This window comes from Pelecanus crispus, chromosome 23, assembly GCF_030463565.1.
Source record: "Pelecanus crispus isolate bPelCri1 chromosome 23, bPelCri1.pri, whole genome shotgun sequence".
Taxonomy (NCBI): domain Eukaryota; kingdom Metazoa; phylum Chordata; class Aves; order Pelecaniformes; family Pelecanidae; genus Pelecanus; species Pelecanus crispus.
In genome coordinates, this window is record NC_134665.1 from 1140524 (window position 1) to 1160790 (window position 20267).

The following is a 20267-nucleotide window of genomic DNA, read 5'->3' on the forward strand; positions in this document are numbered from 1 at the left end:
GCTCTGAGCAGATACTGGGCACCACCTTCAGGTCCATTCCAAAATCCAAAGCAGCCTTGAGCCAGTTGGTTTGGGGCCCAGCTCTGGTGCCCATGAAGCCATGCTACGCCTCAAGGGCCCTGAGAGCAGCTCTTCCACTTTCAGGCAGAGCCTGCCCTGCCATCCTAGGGACCAGGCTGCACTCGGCTGGGTGCCTCAGCTCTATCCCCACAAGCCAGGGTGGCAGCAGGAAGCTCCCGCACCTTGCACGCCCTTTGAGGCTGCCATTCTTCAAGCCACTGCTCTCTGCCCTCCAGGGACCCAGCCCTGCTCAGCAAATGCAACGCACGTGCCTGGCTCCCGCTTTTCTCCCGGGACTGCCCTGCACTCCAGCATGTGAGCAGCTGTAGCTGACACCCGGCTGCCCCACCAAGTCTCACTGATACCAATGATATCCTAGCGCTGGGAACGGACCCAGGCTTCCAGTTCAGCTTGGTTTTTTCTCACACTGCCTGCCCTGCTGTACAAGCATTTCAGATATGCTCCTGAGCCCTCCCTGCTCCCAGCAGCAGGGTAAATGTTTCCATCCTCAGGCGATGTATGCAACTTGGATACAACCTGAAGATAATACTGCAGAAGAATTGGGGAAAAAAAACCAGAAGAAGAAAAGACAAACCCCAAACCCAGAACTGACAGTCAATGTATTAACTCCCACTTCCAAGAGAAGACTAAACAGAAATGAACACAGAGCAAGTGGGAAAGGGGACAGAAAATAGCAGGAAAAGGCTAATCTCACTGCTGCAGTGCTGCATGTAAATTCCAGTGGTTTCCTAAAACCCAATGGCTTGGCTAAACTCAAAGTTCAGCCAGGAAGGATCACAGCTGTGCTTGACAGTGCTGAAACAACGGGCATGACTCTGCATTTCTGCAGCCTCTAAGGACAAACACCAACCAGAGATCCCTGCACTTACTGAAATAGTCATACTAAACCAAAAAGGATCCACTTGCTTGCTTTGGCTGCAGGAACAGCAGGACGGCAGCACAAATTTGCAAGTGCAGAATGACAGTGAACATAAAAGCAACACAATGAAGAAAAAAGCAAAGCATAAGCTTTTGTGCGTCTTTTTTTTTTTTAAAAATCTTCACTCATTTTAGTTTTGCTGCTTTGCTGTTCAACAAGAATTGGCAGGCTCTCCAGTGATGTATTCCTGCCACTCACAGATCCAGGTTCTGCTTCGAAGTTCATACAGGGATATGTGTATGAAAAAAAAGAAACCAAACCAAAACCAAGACCAAACCCCCTCTCTGTAGACCAAGACCTGAGGTAGCTTTAAGAATGCAGCTCATTGTGCCTCCAAGCGCAGAAGCACCTGAGGCTGCAGAGCTTTTACAGGGGAGGGAGAGAGGACTTGTAAAGAGAGATGCAAGGCTTCCACCCTGCCGACAGCCACCCACAGCCCAAATCAGGGACAGTCAGAGCAAACAAGAAGGGAATGGGTTTGCTTTCTCTTTCATTTACTTGAATTCCTTCTAACTAACTCTAAGTCTTCCCTCCCACTCCAGGATTTTTCCTTTGGTTTGATTTTTTTTTGAGACTTCTCTGTTCCCTTATGGTAAGATGCTACTTAGAAATGTAATACAGACATGCCAGGGAATAGACGAGGCTAAAAGAATCTTAACTTTATTTATGAGCGTGTGATTTGTGTTTATACACAAAGTATAACTAGTAAAGTATAGCTAGCAAACAAAGAGAAAAATAGCCATGCAACTGTCCATGTTCCAGAATGGCTTCTGCAACGCCCCCCTCCCCAAAAAGTACTCCCCTTCTAGCTTCCCAAGTGGGAACTACTCTTTACAGGTAGTATCAAAGTATTCTCATCCTTTTAAAAGGAAGATGTTCTAACACTGTCTGTGTCTGGCTACTCCTTCTTCACTTTTTTCACAGGAGGTTCCATGTGAGCAGATTTTTCATGATTGGTGTCGACCTTTCTCTCCCACGCGCTGTATCTTTCCTTTTCAGATGGATGTCGGAAGGCAGCAGATCTGCCATGGGGAGCTTTCTTATCGTATGGTGGAACTTCTCTGTGTCTGTTAGAATACCCCCTTTCTCCTTGCCCTTGAGGTGTTGTCCGTTTAGTGGGAGACCGGCCTCTAAATACTGGTGATCTTGACCGTGAACGGGATCTTCTGGATGGGGGTGACCTTGACCTTGACCTGTGAGAACCATGTACCCTTGACCTAGAATGAGAGTTGCCACTCTTCTCTTTGCGTCTTCTTGTATATGGTGGTGATCTTGAGTAGGAACGAGAACAGGAATGTCTATATGATTGAGAGGAGGAGCGAGTGCAGGAAGAACCAGATCTTGATTTGGAGTCGGTATATGAACTTCTAGAGTAAGATGAAGTACTGCAAGGAGACATGGACCTTAAAAAAACCACAACACAGAAAAGAATACTGAAGGTAAGTCAAAACAGTCATTCTCCCCAGGTTTTTTCCTCCCAAGTTTGGTTTGGGTTACTTTTTCCTCTCCATATGCTTACGTCAAAGCTTCTTTCAGTTGCTGACATGATGCTACTGCAAAGCGAAGAACTTGCTAACATGTAAGAGTTTCTGCTTACAAGACACAACAGCTGCTGCTTTGTTAGTGTAAGAACATCCAGGAAGGGTAAGGCTATTTCCACTCACTTCTATCACATGAACTACCACAGCTGTTGATTGGTTTCATGTGACTCAATGCCATTACTCCAGGAAAGATCCTGAGAGCATGAACAACAGAGTTATTCAGACTCCTGCCCAAGTGATTTTGAGGAATAGAAAACATCAGCTACCCTGAGTTTTTTCTTCACAAGTTTTTCTTTTATTATTTTTTTAAAGAAACATTATTTCACATTATTCCGCCTATGTCCATTAGCATCATTCCTCCTCTCAAAGTCCTTCACCAATTTAAGACTTCCTTAAACAAGCCTGATCTTTTAATTCCTACGAAAAGTTCAACAATGTCAACAGAATACTAGCGAAAGCCACCAGTTTGCAGTCCAGGTTAAAATCTCTCCATGTATCCTCCAGAAATAAACAAAAGAGGAAATGAAGACAATTTCTCTCACGTATCTCCTCCAAAGTGCTTTGAGGTCATGGTTAGGGACTCAGGACCAGGACTCAGAATAGGGAGACACAGAAAATCCAGCAACTACACTACTCAGTTTCCAGCCTCTCACGGCTGTCAGGAGGTGAAGGATGTCACTGCAGAGAAGCTTTAGGAAAAGAGACGCCTGTTCCTTAACAACGGCTGCCAAAGGACAACTATCGGTCAACCTGAATCTCTGCCAGAGCTGAGCTAGCAACCTACATGTGCAACTCCTATCACTGCTGATCCCTTGAGTCACCCAATCCACCTAACGAGAGAGGTGGAGTGGAACTCCTCCTGGTTCTTCCAGACAATCTGCTTCTCCTTTACGGACATGGAAAGCAGTTACCTGGAAAACGAATGCCTATGCTCTTCTTGAATCTTTTTATAGTTCATCAGTTCCTTAGCAAAAGCACGTGTAAACAGCGATCTGTGCATACTCAGTTCATTATAAACCAGCTGCTGTACAAGTCATGTGTTACGGCCTCGTTTAACAGGTTACAAGTGGTCATCTACTGAATTTCTGTAAAATACTCACAGTTCCCAACCTGCTCTGCCACCTGCTGAGCAAATTGTTTTGGCTCTCATTGGAAGATCTTGTGGAGTGGGGAGACAAAAAAGAAAAAAAATCCATTCAGTTGGTCTGAAGATAATTCTTTTCAGGAAATCCTGAAGTTCTAGTTACTTACCAGCTGTGGGTATTGGTTGTCCTTGGGGGCCCAGAACACTTGCTACTGCGGGCTGCCTTTGAACAGGAACCTGGTAGCCCTTGTGCATAAATGCAAACAGTTGGAAAATAAGCTCTATGAAAATACAGGAATCAGCGCATATGTTGAAATAAAACTTACCTTCTCTTCCAACAGACTGCTGATTGACAGAGGGGAAGGTTTAGACAGTTGAGCGGCACTCACCAGAGCAGCAGGAGGGGTGACGGGCAGGTGTGGTGGTGGTGGTGGTGGTGGTGGTGGTGGTGGCTGTTGCTGCCGAATCTGGGTATGGAGCCTTTTTGTGTAGCCAGTTCCATTTTTGAAGTTGTTCACAGCCTAGAGGCAGAAAAACATTGACAAAAAGGTAATACGAAACTTCAGTAGATAAATGAACAAAAGCCTCCACAGAGTAAAATTGCTTTTGTGTTCTTATAAATGCTATCAACCGTAAAATAAATCGCCATACAGATATATGAACACATCCCATTAGACACTGATATTACTGACTGGTGACTCAGAGTATCTGTATTTAAAGTACTTCAGTGTTAACACCAAATCTGAAAGCGAGGCAATCATCTTAAACAAAAGTGTGACCTGAATGTGCCAGGCTGTAAGCTTCTGTAACAACAGATCATGGATTTCAGAAGTAAATTTGGCCTTGTTCAGTTCAGCCTTGCTTAAAGGAGATGTAAATTAGGATTTGCTTCCCTTTCACCTTTTCACAAACAGACTTGTCTTACAAACAGTTTACGTAAAAGGCATCATGGCACCTGGCGTAGGAACTTGTTGGCAATTAAAGAATCAGGCGAAACGTCTGTCTGGTGGCACGTTGGGCAGGTATGCTCCTCAGATTCCAGCAACACTGTTCTAATGCCTGTGAATAATTAGAACCATCAAAACAGGTTTTAGCCAAAGTGAGGACATTAGTTGGCTTCTAATCAATTCTCAAAACACGTCTATGATTAATGGGTGAATGTGGTCTGGAATTGAGAGCATGAAGCTATAAAAGTTCAATAGCGTCACAAATGTCTCGTATGCAGCACACAACCGTACAGCTTTGATATTTCACTACTGTCACACCTGAAGATGTAGAGTAGGCTGTGTCCTGATGTTCCCACGAGTCTTTTTTCCACTCTCTAGTACAGCGAGAAGTCACCAACCTCCAGGTTAATGAATAAAACATGTCTCAAAAAAACATTTGTATGTTTGAGTTCTGAAGGTTTTAACCAGCTCTCCCATGGAGAAGAATGTGGATTAAATGCCTAACTGTCCCTTTGTTGTAGAGCACAGTGAGGCACCAGAGCTGGCTGTATAATTTTGTATGAGGGAAAGGGCTGTGGACAAACTAAATGCATTCCATATCCAATACTGTAATCACCTGCACAGTGATGCACTCTTCTCATACTCATCCTTTCCCATGTAAAGAGGACTTAACTAGATAGGTAAAAAGGGAAAAAAGCTTTCTGCCTTTTTTTTCCCCATTATACGGGAAGCATTCTTTCCTGTTCAGCATCTACGTAAGAAAGTAATTTTGTTATCTCCTATTTCTGCTTTCCGAAGATCAGATGTGATGTTTTGCATGAACAGACAGGGCAGTAACACTTACATTCGTCACAGTAACTGTTCCCACAGCAGGGAATAACAGTTGCATCTGTCATTAGATCTTTACAGATGAGACACAACAACTCCTCTGGAACAGGATCAGCTGAGGAGGAGGAGGAGGACGGCTCCGCTGGTAGGAAGGGAGGCTTTTCCTTCTTGCCTCTAGCATAAGCTTCCCTGGAGGCGGGGTGGGGAAGGAAAAAGGAAAGAGTTAAAGATGGGTAAAGGGAAACTTTTCCAAGCTTTGCATTTTACCAAAGGAAGAGAATAGATGGAATCCTTCTCACTCCCCATTGGCCTTCTAACATGTAGGCATTTCGTTTGAACTACTTTTCTGTAGCCACAGCACTAAAAGAGGGAGGGGCGGAAGAATTTTCCTTCTGCAGAACTCTCCCATTCATTGGATCAACTCAGAAACCAGCTCAGACTGGAAAAATAATTCCTTGACACCTAGAAATCAGGTGAAATGAATCCCACCTCTCCTTTGCCAGAGGGTAAGTGTAAATTGCAGGCTCAGGGTAAAGTTAGTCTCTGAGTAATTACGTTTGATTAATGGAGGAAGCCTGTGTTACAGCTTCTACAAAAGGAGATCCACAACAGAAAAACACAAGTGCTACCAAGTGCATTTGAAAGCAGCCACTCTTGTCAGCACACAGTAGTCTTTTCTTAGTTTATAGCCACAGGAAAACTTCAGTCTGTTTCACACATAGGATTGGATAAAAGTCAGGGGGGCAGGAAAGCTCAGTCCAACAGCTCTTTGTTACATTTTGCAGGAAGCCTTTGAAGCATAACCCAGAAGCAAAATGAGCGTTCACAGAGACCGACTCCGCTGTAAACACTACTGAAACGTTTTGCAGAAATACAGATTCTTAGCATACCGCAAGTTTCACCAACTTGCAGGGGCTGGAACAGAAGGACCGCCCTATTTTAATGGTAGAAAGTATCACAGGTTTAAGGGTAAGCTACAATGACAATGCTTCCTCCCCCGTAATTCCAGATGCTGGCCAACTTGGTTGCATTGCCATGCAAACATTTACCCATGGTTTCTCTTATTACCTTTGTGGTCAGTCCAATTAATTCCCTACTTACGCATTAATAGCTGGTATTGCGTATTTTCCACTTTTGGTCAGCATAGCACCCTTGGTGTTGGGATCTTCCACCTCCACCATGAAACTCCTGGGAATTCCTGTGCTCTTTTTAATTCTGGGAACAGACTGAAATTGTTTGTCCTGTTAAGGAAAGAAATGCAGACATATCTCATCTCAGGACCCACACTTCAAATGACATTTCAAGGACTATTGGAAGCAGCAAAAGCCTTTAGTGCTCTCCTTGTACCCAGCGTAAGGGTTGCTCAACTAAAATACTTCTTTTCCTAAAAGAACAGAGCCGGGACGTTCAAAAGGCTTGAGCAGCGTTTTGAACTCATTTGACATTCTTTGGCTTAACTTCAGGTTCCTGAAGGGGGAAATACCCCTGCGCTCGCCATCCACTCAGAGAAGAGACACAAACCCGCTCCTCCTCCCCAGCGCAATTCAGCGCGAGAGCTCAGTTCGCTGCTCTGAATCACTCGCTAGGGAAACTTGTGTTCACCATCTCTAGATGAAGGCTGAATTCAGACCTCATGCATATGCATTCAGTGACGAACGTTCAATGGCATGAATACTCAACCAGAGGCTTGTGTACCTAAAAAACGCACTTAGTCACAAGATGGGGTCAACAGAAACATCTTGGGTTTAGACGGAATTCTGAAACCTGTCTAAAACCAGTCATTAAAGAGTTAAAACCAGAAACATTTCCAGTGATATTGAAATATACAAAAATGTGCGTGAAAGTCCACAGAGAAAGGTCTATGGACATATTTAATGTCTATGGCCTGGAAAAAAGACATTTTTGCATTTGTAATTGCAGGTTTCCCTGGAAGTCTGAAGGGCTTTGCAACACTGCCAGGTAACCTCTGCGTTTCACCCCAAGACAAACAATTCTTAATAGGAGTGTTTCTGTATTGTTCCGTGACTGCCAAGGTAAAAACAATGACAAACTACCGAACACCAGCAGTCCCCCACAATCTTACCCCATGTGTTGGGCAGTTCTTCCTATAGTGGCCAGGTTTTCCACAACGGAAGCAAGTGTAAGATGGTGGAGGTGGACCCAAGGCTTTCTTCAGGTAACTGAAAGATTTTGGGGAAAGAAAGAAAAAGGTATGCAAAGGTGTCTCTCTTGTTCCAACAAGCATCCTTTCAGCTTTTCCATCATCTTCAAAGAACAGATCTGACATCAGCAACACTTACTTGGATGGATCATATTCCTGGCAAGACTGTATCATCATCGCTGTTATTTTATCTTCCTCGGAAGCATCGGCTTCAGCCAGATTGGCAGTCTGTTTAACAGGTCAGGATTTGACACACGCATGAGAAACACAGTGAAGCCCCCACGGCCAGAGACCACAGCACTCACCCAGTCCCGTCAAGAGCAGCACAACGCCAGCTGAGGCTGCACCAAAACAGCTACTCATATAAAACAGAGTTGTGCTGAAGATGTTCTGGGGAGTCCTTACGCCCTTACGTGGGGGTTGGGTGCCCGTTAACCTGCTTGACAAGAGCATTCCTGGGCACCCAAAACCTTGGGCTCTGTCTGCACCTTACATAAAGGCTTGTGGAACCAGTCCCACTTTCTTCCACGTGGACTCAAGCTCTGCGTAGAAACAATTACACTGTCCAGTATTTTTGAACTGATATTAAGCTCCAGACTATGTGAAGGAGAAGATCTCCGCTGTCCATTTAACTGAGAAAGATGTATGCCACTATCATGATTTACCCTTTGCAGCCTGAAAAGGGCACTCAACTTAGCAGTCAGGGAAGTTGTTTCTGCTTGCTGAAACTGAGCTTCAGACACAGAAGCATGAAAAGGAATCAAGCTTTTTAGAATCCCTCAGCAAGACAAAGGATTCTTTTCAGTAGAAATGTCACCATCATGTGCTGTAGGCAGTCCAAACTGCATGTTCCCCCCTACTAACTTCTTCATAAACCTTACGCACAACTACGTCTTCAAATTCTTGAAGCCAGCTGCTTTTGTTTAACCAGTATTTGGTCAGATTTTTTTATTGCACGCTAGTCCAGACATAAGCAGGGACGAAGGGAGGGACTGTAAATGACTTGGACCTTCAAGCACCTATCTTTCAGATCAACAGCGCATGTTTTTGCTTTTAGATGCATTCATTCACAAAAGCAACCATCTAGTTTCAGTATTTTATTAAATGGTTGTTTCATATAGACAGTTTTTTTCTCAACTGTAACATCATTCACATCAACATCTGTCAAGTCATTCATATAGACAGTTTTTTCTCAACTGTAACATCATCCAGATCAACATCTATGAAGTCACTGCCATTAACATTTACAGACAACTTTACAGATACTTGACTAGTTTGTTTGAACCCAAACGGTTTACAGAACACTTCCAAAACACAAAATAACGCATCCTAGGAATAGACCCAAACTCAAATAGGGCATTTAATACATAGGAATAACAAACCGGAAAACTTTTTACAACACATTGCCTCCATGCTAAGCCAGTCTGCACTCAGGAGGTCAGAGCAAGTAACAGTTCTGAGCTGCTTTATGTTATTTTCCTGTATTTTTCTTTAAATGTTCTCAAAAGCTGAAATGTCTACACCACTTGGGACATTTTTTCACATTTCAGGGGAAAACTTCACATGAGTTTACAGAACCAAGGACACATTTAGGCACAGCACTAATGGAGTCCAATTTCTTCTGGTGGATACCTTCCAAACTAATTTTTTTTTTTTTTTTTTTTTTGGCCAAAGGTACACAGTGTAATTTCTGCAGTGAGTGAGGGAAGAAGTTAGGAGTGGGAAGAGATTTCTCTTTCTTGGAAATGAACTCCAGCCTTTATTTTCAGAAGAAAGAAGCAGATCCTCTGCACTAGGCCCGGCCTTCTCTCATCGTTGTCACTCGAAAGACCACTCATTCCATTGGCTAGCACTACGCCTTTGCACAACGTGCAATCACTACTGCCATCACCAGGCAAAGCTACACATTGTTGAGCACAGAACGCAAGCAGTTCCACAGCAAAACACGGCACTGCAACAGTTTCAGAAGGTCCCATCTGCTAATATGCCACACGTACACATTGGCATATTCCTATAAACAGTCAGGTACATTTACACAATTGACGCAGCCTGCACTCAAACAAATTAGATTGTGCTGTCCACTGTAGATGTACTACGATGTATGAAACTCTGCAGCATTCACAGAATGGAACTGTAACTATCGTGACTAGAAATTCAAAAATAGCCACGCAATCGTCCATGTTCCAGAAACGCTTCTCGTTTGGCTGTTGCAACCCGCCCTGAAATGTCCATAACTTACAGACCATATAATTCTTCTCTGAAAGTTGTGTTAGTTTCCAACACAACATGAATGAAACGTATGAAAAACGGTAAACAGCTTCTGCAGTGCTGCTTCTTTGTGTCTTGAAGGTGAGTAATATGGCAACATTACGTTGAGGCTGATAAGGTACTCCCCTTCTATCTTCCCAGACTGGCAACTACTCTTTACAGGACAGTATCAAAATACGCACATATTTTACAGTTAAAATAAATACTTTTAAATTAGTAAAATCTAAATTAAAGTTCTGTTCACATTACAAGAGTTATCCAGCTATAGATCACCGTATAAGATTTAAAAATACAAAGCAAACACTTTTGGTTTTAAGCATTTGACAAGAATATATCTAGATATACCTTAATGAGCTGGGCCAGAGAAATAGATCCAGAAGAGTCATTGATCTGTGCACAAAACATTAAACACATATTCAAGTTCTACAATCAAAACACAGCAATAGTTCACCTCTACTGCAGTCTGAAAGGCTGCACCATATCCTCTGAGTGTCACTGAAAGAGGCATTTCCAACCCAGTGTAATCGGCATTTGTTCAAAAAAGCGTCCAAACCTGTGACAGCTCCAGAGTGCCTCTGTGGTTAATGAGAAGAAACCAAACTCACCAAACCCGCCTGAGATCAACTTACTGCTCCAGACTATCTCAGAGAGGGACCCTTGTCAAATGCTCACAACTGCTTAAGAGTCACAGGGGTAAGGAAGCTGCCAATTTGCAGCTAAAAAGGGATTTCTGAGAATAAATTGCAGCCACACTCCTCCCTCCCAGCTCCCTACGGAACAGCTTGCAGGAATGAAGTCCTCAGGCCACTGGTTCGTAATGGACTGCTGTGTTTGTTGAGAACTAAGACTGGAGGGCACTTTTTCCACAAGGAAAAAGGGGAACTCCTCGCTTGCTCCTTTTCCAGTATACTCAATTCTGTTACGCCACAAGCAGCAGTGAAGCTCACCCCAGTAAAACCTTAGCAGAAAGACACTCGAATCACTGCTTATTGTGCCTGAAGTTGTTCAAAAGCATAGAGTAACATTTCACAATGTAAACTGAACAGCTCTCCTCAAGGGGTCACTAACTGGATCAGAAGAGAGATTAAAAGCCTTCCGTGGAAAACGCTCTTGTCCTTTAGTGCCTAACGCAGTGGAAGAATTCAAGGCAGCAGTTTTTAGCAGACTCTGGGAAAAAAGATCTCTACATGCAGAAAAAGATTCCTCACTCCATCATTCCTTCTCCATATGTTTAGCATCATATGGTGGTACACTAAAGACAGGCTTAACCTCTGCGAAATTGAAGCAGCATCCAACCCTGAAGTCACCCAGCTCCAAAAGCATACTGCAGGCAGAGGTTGGGACAAATGACAGGGATTTCACCCACAAATGCACCAGGCTCTAAACTTGTGCCAACATTTGTACACTGGGGTTTAGGTATTTCCGTTTGCAGACAAACTATTCAACTAAACTGCTTCATCCGAGAAAGTGGAAAGATCAAATGCAGAACTTGACAATAGCACTTTGTGTAGCAACGATGTTTAAATTCACAGCAAGCTATGAAAGACATTTATGCACTCAGAGGGGCCCAAGCAATATCACTTCAATCATTCAGTTTTAGGAACAAATACCCAGGTATTTAAGGACATGGAAAGGAATCATTTAGCTGCACAGAACTGTCCTCAAAATGTATGGGATATGTGACTTATCATATTTGTTTGAACCCCCAAATCAGAACTAAGGAACAGTACCAAGCTGAACAATAATGGATTTTCAAAAAACATTAGGCAAAAAAAAAAAGACTTTCAATACAAAAGCTAAGTAATACAATGTGAAAATGGCAAAAAATGCACTCCAGACAATTTGTGTTGCAAGGAACAAAAGCACACAACAACCGATACAAACATACACACTACGATGCTGAATCAAATACATTCTATTTACAACATATACTATGTTCTACTGGAAAACAGATTAAGTTACTGTTTGGAAAATTTATACCAGGCTACATTGTGTAGAATTAAGTGCAGTGTGCAGAAAAAAGTGTCAGATTGTGTTTTTACGTACTGGTTTTGATGGTCCACTCACTGGCTCCGTTCGACTTCTGGAAGAGAAATGGAGGTGATCAGAACTTAAATTAGAGCCCGTACCTCCTGAAGATGAGGAAGTACAAGGAAATACTTGTAGATTACCACACAGTGGTTTCTTCGTGCATTTCCCTTCAAGAACATACTGCAAGGCGAGTAACACATTTTCAAGGCCTCTCCACCATTACAGCATGCATTCATCATTCCCAAACATTAACCACTCTACCAGCAGTTTCTGCAATGTTTCCAGCTGGAGGAATCAAAAGCTAATCTGCACGGCTAATTTTCAACGTTACAACAGCAGTGCCATTCTTTCCTTGTCCCCACACACAGGGATTTAGTTGAGCTTTGATGCCAGCAGCATCTGTCCTCTCACTTTAGGGCAGCATTACAATACCAGGAGAGGGTGCCACCCAACCAGAAACGGAGGATGCATTCACAAGGCAGCACTGAGCATCCATCCTTCAATTAACCCCCAAAACAAGGCCACGTTTATAAGCACAACGCAGCACAACACAAATTCAGGGTGTTTTGCTTGCAAGTGCTTCACGGGCACCAGGATGCTGCTGTACTGTCTGTTCGAGACACACTGTAACTCATCAGTATACTTTATTTATGGGGAACCCACATCAGAAAGACATGGCAAAACCACAAGCTAATAACACCTACTAACTGTGGTGGAGAGGTCTATCTTTAAGAAGGCTGGAAAACGTGACCATTCAAACAGTGCTAATGCAGCTGATACACAACTGGACTGTGTGAATACAGAAATGACAGCAATGATGCTGTAGGCAGGATGGCATTTGAGTGGCTGTCATTTTAATCAATACACCCAGTTATCTGCCCTCCTTAAATCTTGGGAATACAGAACTAAAACCTGGAGCACAGATGTCAGCTTAGGGTAAAAACAGATGTAGAAAGAGAACTAGCAACAGTTGGCAACGTGCTAAACTGCTTCCTGCGTTTCAGGTTTGGAAAGGATTAACTATTCCTTCATTGTACTCGCTCAAAAGGCAATACACTTTGGGACAGTGTTCTTTTTCTCTTGCCTGAAACGGACGCTGTCTTTAGGAAACTGATACAAATCCCTTATGAATGGAACTTCTTGTTTGCATGGTTTGCCAGCTGGCAACCCTTGCTCTTTCCTCTACAGCTAGGATGCAAAACCCCAGACCTGGGGCATAAGAATACCTGCCATATCCCACCCTCCCTCCCCCAAAGGCAAGAAAGAGTCAAACCCCAACAATCAGACTCTTCTGACATGGGAACAAATTCTCAGTTCACACTACAGTGCATATCTCTCTTCACTATAAAAGCAATAGAAGCAAGAAGATTTAATAATGACCACTCAGGTAGAGGAAACAGCACCTACAACTTGGGTCTCAGCAAAATCAAGCCCAAGAAGAAGCCCAAGAGAATCATCTTAAAAGTTACCATTGCTCCAGTTCAAACCCCATGTCCCAGTCGACTTTGGGACAGATACATTACAATCTACCTCATGACAACCAAAATTAACAGCACCTTTAACAACAAAGATGCAATCGGAATGCCTCTGTAAACTAATATCCACAAAACCAGCTAACACACTGAAAGCCCTAACAAAGGGTACAATGCTGTATGGATACTTACACAACATAGGTTTTGCTGGTGCCTTTGACTCCTCCAGCAGGGATTCTTCGAACGATCACTGATGAGTTCTTTGGAATCAGCGCATTAGCATCTGTGTATTCTGAAAACAACACAAATACAGAACAAAACAGTATTCAGTTTGTAAGAATGTCTATTACTATGTAATGACATAGCACTTCAGGCAATCCCTTCACAGGGATGAAAGCAAAGCTTTCTATGTAACACTGCGCTTTTATCGTCTCAACACACTAACGGGACATTCCTAGAAGTCTTCAGGTTTGATAATCACACACAAGCAGCAAAATCTTTTCCATTCATTTAAAACAGTTTGAATGCCAGCAGCACACTGGTCTCCAAGGTCACTCAGGACTGACAGAACACAGAAGACAGCCTGCCATCTGCACTAAGACCAGGTCAGGTCCCAGCTGGGGTTTGTTGTTTGGTTGTTGGTTTGTTGTCTCTTGCCTGAGAAGCAGAATAGCACATGCTCCAAGGGGTTGGAGTCAGAATGTTACAGGGCAGGAAAGAGCACTCAGGAATCCTGAGCTCTGCAGTTCACAGTTCTTCCACAACATTGTGAGAACATCCATTCTAAAAGACAGGTCAAGAAGTTCAGATCAAATTAAGAGGGGGAGGCAAGCTGAAATGCATCATTCCTGAGTGCAGGCTTTTTGAAGGGAATTCTGCCTTTATAAAACACGCCTCTAGAGGAAGCATGGAAGAGGACACCCCTGCCCCCCCGACATTTAAAATAGGTCTCAACCATCCAGTTTGCCTTTCCAGATCTTCAAAAGAGTCCATCATATCATTTTTTTCCACTGACATTTAAAATCCTGTTCACTTCTAGTGAGTTTAAGCATCTACATCTGATGAATAAAAACTGAAATTCATGGTTATGCATTTCAAGCAAAAATACTCCTTCTTTAACCTCACCTTTAGGGAACACCACGCTTAACAGAACCTAGGGAAGCAGACACTTTTTCTTCACCAGATTCTGATTACGTATGAAAAACAAAGCAACACACTTTGTAAAACTGGTATGATATACATTAGAGTAACACTTTACGGGGGAACATCTTTATGAGCATCACTTTTTCTTCTAAAACTTTGCTTTCTGTTCCTCACCTGCTATAAGAAAAGCCACATGTTCGGCCTATCTCAAAACGTTTCTTCTCCTGGGGATAAGAATTGGGCTCCATCACATTTAGGACCATCCATCAGTCTGGTTTTAAGGCTCTGTTTGACACAGACCCAACCATTCCAGTAGTGACGCCAGCCAGTTGGCCACTCAGCCTGCTGGCATGTGTGAAGCTGACAGTACCTTAGCAACCCAAGACAACATTCACAGACCCTTCTGCAGCAAAGCTCTTCAGGCAAAGTAACCATTTTTCAAAAGCTCTTGACAATTTCATTCAACAGTAGTAGAAAACTACAAGACTTCTGAAATGGATCTCTACCTACGCGTGCCATGCAATCCAATGGCATTCCTAGGACCCCTAACAGTGTGCTCTTAAGTCTCTTCACAGACATTCTCCTGAACATAGTTTAAATATCTTGTCGTGGTTTAACCCCAGTTGGCAACTAAGCACCACACAGCCACTTGCTCACCCTCCCCCCACACCCCGTGGGGATGGGGGAGAGAATTGGGGGGGAAAAAAGGTAAAAACCATGGGTTGAGATAACGGCAGTTTAATAGGACAGCAGAGGAAGAGAAATAGTAATACCGCTTCTACTAATGATAAAATAACATACAAAGCACAAAGTGATGCACAACGCAGTTGCTCACCACCTGACGACCGATGCCCACCCCGTCCCCGAGCAGCGATCGCTGCCCCCCAGCCAAGCCCCCCCACTTTCTATACTGAGCATGACGCCCTATGGTATGGAACAGCCCTCCGGCCAGTTTGGGTCAGCTCTCCCGGCTCTGCCCCCTCACAGCTTCTTCTGCACCTGGCAGAGCATGGGAAGCGGAAAAGTCCCTGACTGCCACAAACACTCCTGAGCAACAACTACAACATCAGTGTGCTATCAACATTATTCTCATGCTAAATCCAAACCACAGCACCACACCAGCTACTAGGGAGAAAACCAACTCTGGCCCAGACAAAACCAGGACACATCTGCAGATAAACAGGCAGCTTTAGGTGCCCAAGGCCCCGCGCCCACCACCCCCACGCACCTTCGCTGGTCTGGGCGTTGCTGATCTGCAGGTCGCAGTTGGCCGCCTTCAGCTTCTCGCGGCCCATGATCTGGCGCTTGAGGTCGCACAGGGGGATGTGGAGGCCGCTGAAGGTGACCGTATCATAGCTCAGCTGGGAGGAGAACTTGTAGTGGACGCACGACATGCTCCTCCTCGCAGCCCGGCTGGGCGGCCACACGATGGGGAGAGGCCCCCGCGGCCCCGGCTCCTCCTCCGCTCCCTCTCTCGCACGCAGCGCTCCCAGGCCCGACCGCTCACTACGGCCACTCGGGCGCCCGGCCTCAGCATTCCGCCCAGGGCTTTCCTGGACGACAAGTGCACGGGCTGCCGCCAGCGCCTCACCTCACCCAGCGCATTATGACAAAAGGCGCGCGTCATGGGGGCACGGCGGCCCCGCCCTCTTCCTCCTAACCCCGAGCTCTCCCTAAAGGCAATCGCCATTCCTCCACACATTCCTCCAAACCTTCCCATCTACCACATCCACTGAGCGGGCAAGGGAGATTCTCCAGAAGCCCTTACGTGAAACCCATTCAAATAAGCCATCACGCTGGCCATTTCTTCCTGGAGGGAGTTCATCCGGCCCTGCACACTGCCAGACAACGTGGATGTTCACAGAGAGATTGACTTGCTCTTCTGCAGGAAGCCACAATCAAACTAATGGTAATGGTAAGAGTTTGGCTGCCACTACGGGCCTAGAGGATCCTGATGCTCTGAGCCATCTCCTCTGGGTCCCAGCCTTACTGGTTTACCTGAACAGCCCAATCCGGCACATGCTAACCCTTGCACAGGAAATCATTTGCATCATTCAGACTCCTTTGAAGATCAGACTGCCCTATTTGCACAAGCACTAGGGCCATATTGGATAGGTGAAGAAAGGGCATTCCAGGATTTACCCTCCATCTGAGGTGAAAAGGGGATTCTAAGTGCATTAATACCTTCCGCACAGGTTTGAACCAGCATCTCTTCTGCCTCTGGAGCTCCCAGCTACTGATAGCTACGGGAAAAAGTGTTACAGCCCTCTGATGGCACGTGGCACTACGTTCCCCCTGTCTGTAACAGCTTTTATCCCACGCTTAGGGGTTGCAAAACTAGAGCGAGCTACTGCAAATGTGTCAAGAGAACTAGAAAAAGCCATTAATGAAACTGCAGGGAGTATTACAGCCCTACAGGAAGAAATCAACTTATCACCACAAATGGTAACACAGAATCGATTAGCCCGAGACCACCTTTTAGCAGCGCAGGACAGAGTGCCCAGTGGAATAAGCTCATTTCCCTGCTCTCTCCAACCCACAAACCCTTTAAAACCCCCACTGTCAGCATGTCGTTTTTCTCACATTGACACAAGAAAAGGGCATATGGAAAGCCGCTTCTAAACGGGGAATCCCTTCATCTATCACCGACTCCCAGGCACCCAACCAACCACGTTGTGATGATCCCATCACAGAGAATTAACAGGAGGACAAACAGGAGGAGGAGAACAAGAAGGAAGACAAACAGGATGAACTGATGGACAGCAGGAGGAGGAGGAAGGGGATGAAGGGGATGAGGAACACAGAAGGAGAATGAGAACAAGGAGGAACAAGACACAGAACAGGAGGAGGAGGACAAACATGAGGAGGAGTGAGAGGAGGAGAAAGAAGAGGTGGAGGAGGAACACGAGGAACAGTCAGAAGAGGAACAGGTGGCACCAGGAGCAGAAGGAAGAATAGGAAGAGAAGAAGGAGGAGCAGGAGGAGGAGCAGAAGATAGGGGAACTAGACACAAAACAGGAGGAGGAGGAGGACAAACATGAGAAAGAAGAGGAAAAAAGAGGAGGAAGAGGAGAAGGACGAGAAGGAGGGGGTAGAGGGGCAGGAAGAGGAGGAGGAGGAAGGAAAAGGAGAAGGAGAATGAAGAGGAATGGGACGATGAGGAGGAGGAAGATGAAGAGAAGGAAGAGGAGGATGACATACAGGATGAACAGACGAACAGAACAAAGAGGAGGCCGTGGAGGAGGTGGGGGAGAAAGAGAAGAAGAAGGAGGAGAAACAAGAAGAAGGTGAGCAAGAGGATGAAAAAGAGAATAAGGACAACTAACAGGAGAAGGAGGATTAGGATGAAGTTGTGGAGGAGGAGTGGGAGGAAGGGGGAGGAAGAGGAGGAGGATGAGGACAACGAAGAGGAGTAGGAACAGGAGGTGGAGGAAGACGATCGGGAGGAGGAAGAGGGGGAGGAGAGGAGGAAGTACTGCGAGCTAAATGTTGCAAGGCACACATACAGCAACGTACAATGAGAGATTACAAATAAACGTACTTGGTAACAAGTCCCCATGGTCACCTTTGCTCCCTTTTTCCCTTCCAGGTGACACCTGCAAGCCCCAGGCACCTGCAGCCATTCGCTGTACACAACTCCCCTGATGCTGGATATCTGATACACGTTTCATAAAACAACGTACCCACAGAGATTTTGGCTGTTCACCTGGAGCTGGGGGGAAGGTGCGTGCGTGGGCGAGGATGATCTGCTTTATCCCTTTAATTTTTACGCCTCAGCAAAAACACTGCAAGATTCGGACTAGAGGACAGCACTGAAATCAAAGGGTAAGCAAACAAGAAGGCTCCAACTGCACATTGCCACCCGATTGCCTTACACAGAACACACTTTGGATCCTGACTGCTCACTTCACCCTGGAATAGTCCCATTCCTCATCTGAAAGCTCCTGCGTGCCTGGCCGAGCACAGACACAATCCACACTGACAGCAAGCAGAGCTCAACCCTGCACTTGCCTTGGCCACGTTTCCTTGGAAAACCTCTTTGCTGGGTTCTTTGAAAACCTGTAACCGCAAGAACCAGGAAGAAACCCTCCCTGACAGCTTGACTGGAACTTCCCAGCTGTGGTAAAACCATCCGCCCTCGGCACCCCCATTTCACAAGAGCCAGCAACACAGCCTGGGTGGGGGGAAAGGCACAAATCAGACCTCGGGGACGAGAGATGAGCACAAGCATCTGCCAAGGGAGCTGCATCCAAGCAGGAACGCTCCCCACTCCCAGGAGGGAGAAACAACTTCCGCTCCTCCAAATCCCCATTTATCAAAGGCTGTCAACAGAGATGGGGCTGTCCATGAGCACGAGACCCACAGGAAGGACAGAAGACAGCAAAGGCACCTGGTCTGACCCCACCACAGCATGCCTGCTCCAAAGCTGGCAGCCTCCTGTCGCAGAGGAGGCAACTCTGCCTTCCCCTGCCCTGCTGCCATCAAACATCGGTCTCCAGATGTCAGGGCTCGGGCTGGCGACACTTGGGGTAGCAGCAGGAACGCCTTGGCCTGTGTGCAAAGTGTTCCCAGAGCTTTCTGCTGGCATCTGCACAGCTCACGGCCCAGGACAGAAGTGTCTGTGACCGCCACGTGCTTTTCAGTTTGCCTTCCCAGACCAAGCCAAGCTGTGATACAGGAGCTCTGCTCCTCCCTGTCTCCCAGGGAAAGCTAGAAATGGTGTTAGCACCATCGAGCTCCCGTGGGATATAAAGAAAGCTCATCAGGCAGTGGTTATGTTGTGCTGCGCAGGCTTTGAACTAGCCTGGGTGAAAAAGCTGACCAGCACATTGCGGTACATAAGAAAAGCTCCTATGTAAAGATGGTTTCAAAGACATGCGCGAGAGAACTTGACCGACCGTGACCTCGCCTATACAAGTGGCTCTACTGTTAGAAGAAACCAGACGGAAACCAGCTGAAAGCAGCAAAGTTGCACCAAAAGAGTGCCAACTCAGCTAAGAAATATGCATTAAGTGTTCTTGCACAGGGCTTCATGTGAACAAATACTCAAAAGTGAATGCTAACAGGCCACCTCATGGCCAAAGCCAAGAGCTTTTTTAGACTGTAAAAACAAATACGTGAGTAGCCTTAAGACTGCATATAAGGAATCAAGAACTGTAACATGGCGTCCTTCCTGGGCTCCCAGCCGAGAGGCACCTTTATGGCCAGCAATAAAAAGGGATTTCAGGTAGTCTATATGTCTGCTGCCTTCTTTCCTGTACCCACACATGAACTAAAAGAGAAGTGCAAGCAAATCCATTCTGGTAAAAGTTCAGGTCCACATGTAAACAGCCAGAACTCTGAATGGCTACACTGACTCAGATATTTCTTTTATCTTCCTTTGATAGGTAACTAAGCACATTCCCTCCTACCCACAGCCTGTCCTCCCAGCCTCACAGCTCTCCTACATAAGAAATATAAGCTACAGAAGCTACAAAAGAAAAAATAACCTGCTTTGGTGAACACCAAAACACGCATGACTTTCTCAAACTCTTCATCGCCCCATCTGAGGGTCAAGGGACAGCATCTCCTAAAGGCTCGTTCACAGGCACTGCCCTGAAACCCCCCACCGCTTCTCTACTAGTGCACAAAGAGATGAGGAAGACTTTCATCTTTAACTCTATGCAGACAATTTCTGAAATTAGACAAGTCATTTTTAACGAGAATAAGCCCTTTGCCTTGCATCTGGCAACCAACAGGGACGTGGACCCAGCAGCACAGAGCAGTGCCATGCGCAAACCACCACCCTACCC

General features: G+C 45.5%; 2 protein-coding genes across 2 annotated transcripts; both read right to left on the minus strand.

Moving 5' to 3' along the window:
- Positions 1–1898: 1898 nt before the first annotated feature.
- Positions 1899–7738, minus strand: LOC142595815 (E3 ubiquitin-protein ligase RBBP6-like). Its single transcript, XM_075724665.1, has 9 exons — positions 7701–7738; positions 7484–7580; positions 6502–6605; positions 5417–5589; positions 4581–4684; positions 3952–4146; positions 3793–3871; positions 3642–3699; positions 1899–2403 (listed from the first exon to the last, which is right to left on the minus strand). Exons 1-9 carry the CDS (start codon positions 7736–7738, stop codon positions 1899–1901), a joined length of 1353 nt encoding a protein of 450 aa, XP_075580780.1.
- Positions 7739–11854: 4116 nt separating this feature from the next.
- On the minus strand, positions 11855–15869 carry LOC142595888 (E3 ubiquitin-protein ligase RBBP6-like). The gene is made up of 3 exons (XM_075724738.1): positions 15704–15869; positions 13525–13624; positions 11855–11912 (listed from the first exon to the last, which is right to left on the minus strand). The coding sequence occupies exons 1-3, from the start codon at positions 15867–15869 to the stop codon at positions 11855–11857; spliced, it is 324 nt and encodes a 107-aa protein (XP_075580853.1).
- Between the last annotated feature and the right edge of the window lie 4398 nt (positions 15870–20267).

Coding starts and splice junctions, on each gene's coding strand:
- LOC142595815 (XM_075724665.1), bottom strand. CDS start 7,738: ATGATGATACAGTCTTGCCAGGAATATGATCCATCCAA. Junction 6,606..7,483: donor AGAACTGCCCAACACATGGG/GTAAGATTGTGG, acceptor AGAATTAAAAAG/AGCACAGGAATTCCCAGGAG. Junction 4,685..5,416: donor GAACAGTTACTGTGACGAAT/GTAAGTGTTACT, acceptor AATTATTCACAG/GCATTAGAACAGTGTTGCTG.
- LOC142595888 (XM_075724738.1), bottom strand. CDS start 15,869: ATGTCGTGCGTCCACTACAAGTTCTCCTCCCAGCTGAGCTATGATACG. Junction 13,625..15,703: donor CAACGCCCAGACCAGCGAAG/GTGCGTGGGGGT, acceptor TGTTGTTTTCAG/AATACACAGATGCTAATGCG. Junction 11,913..13,524: donor ACCAGCAAAACCTATGTTGT/GTAAGTATCCAT, acceptor TTTCTCTTCCAG/AAGTCGAACGGAGCCAGTGA.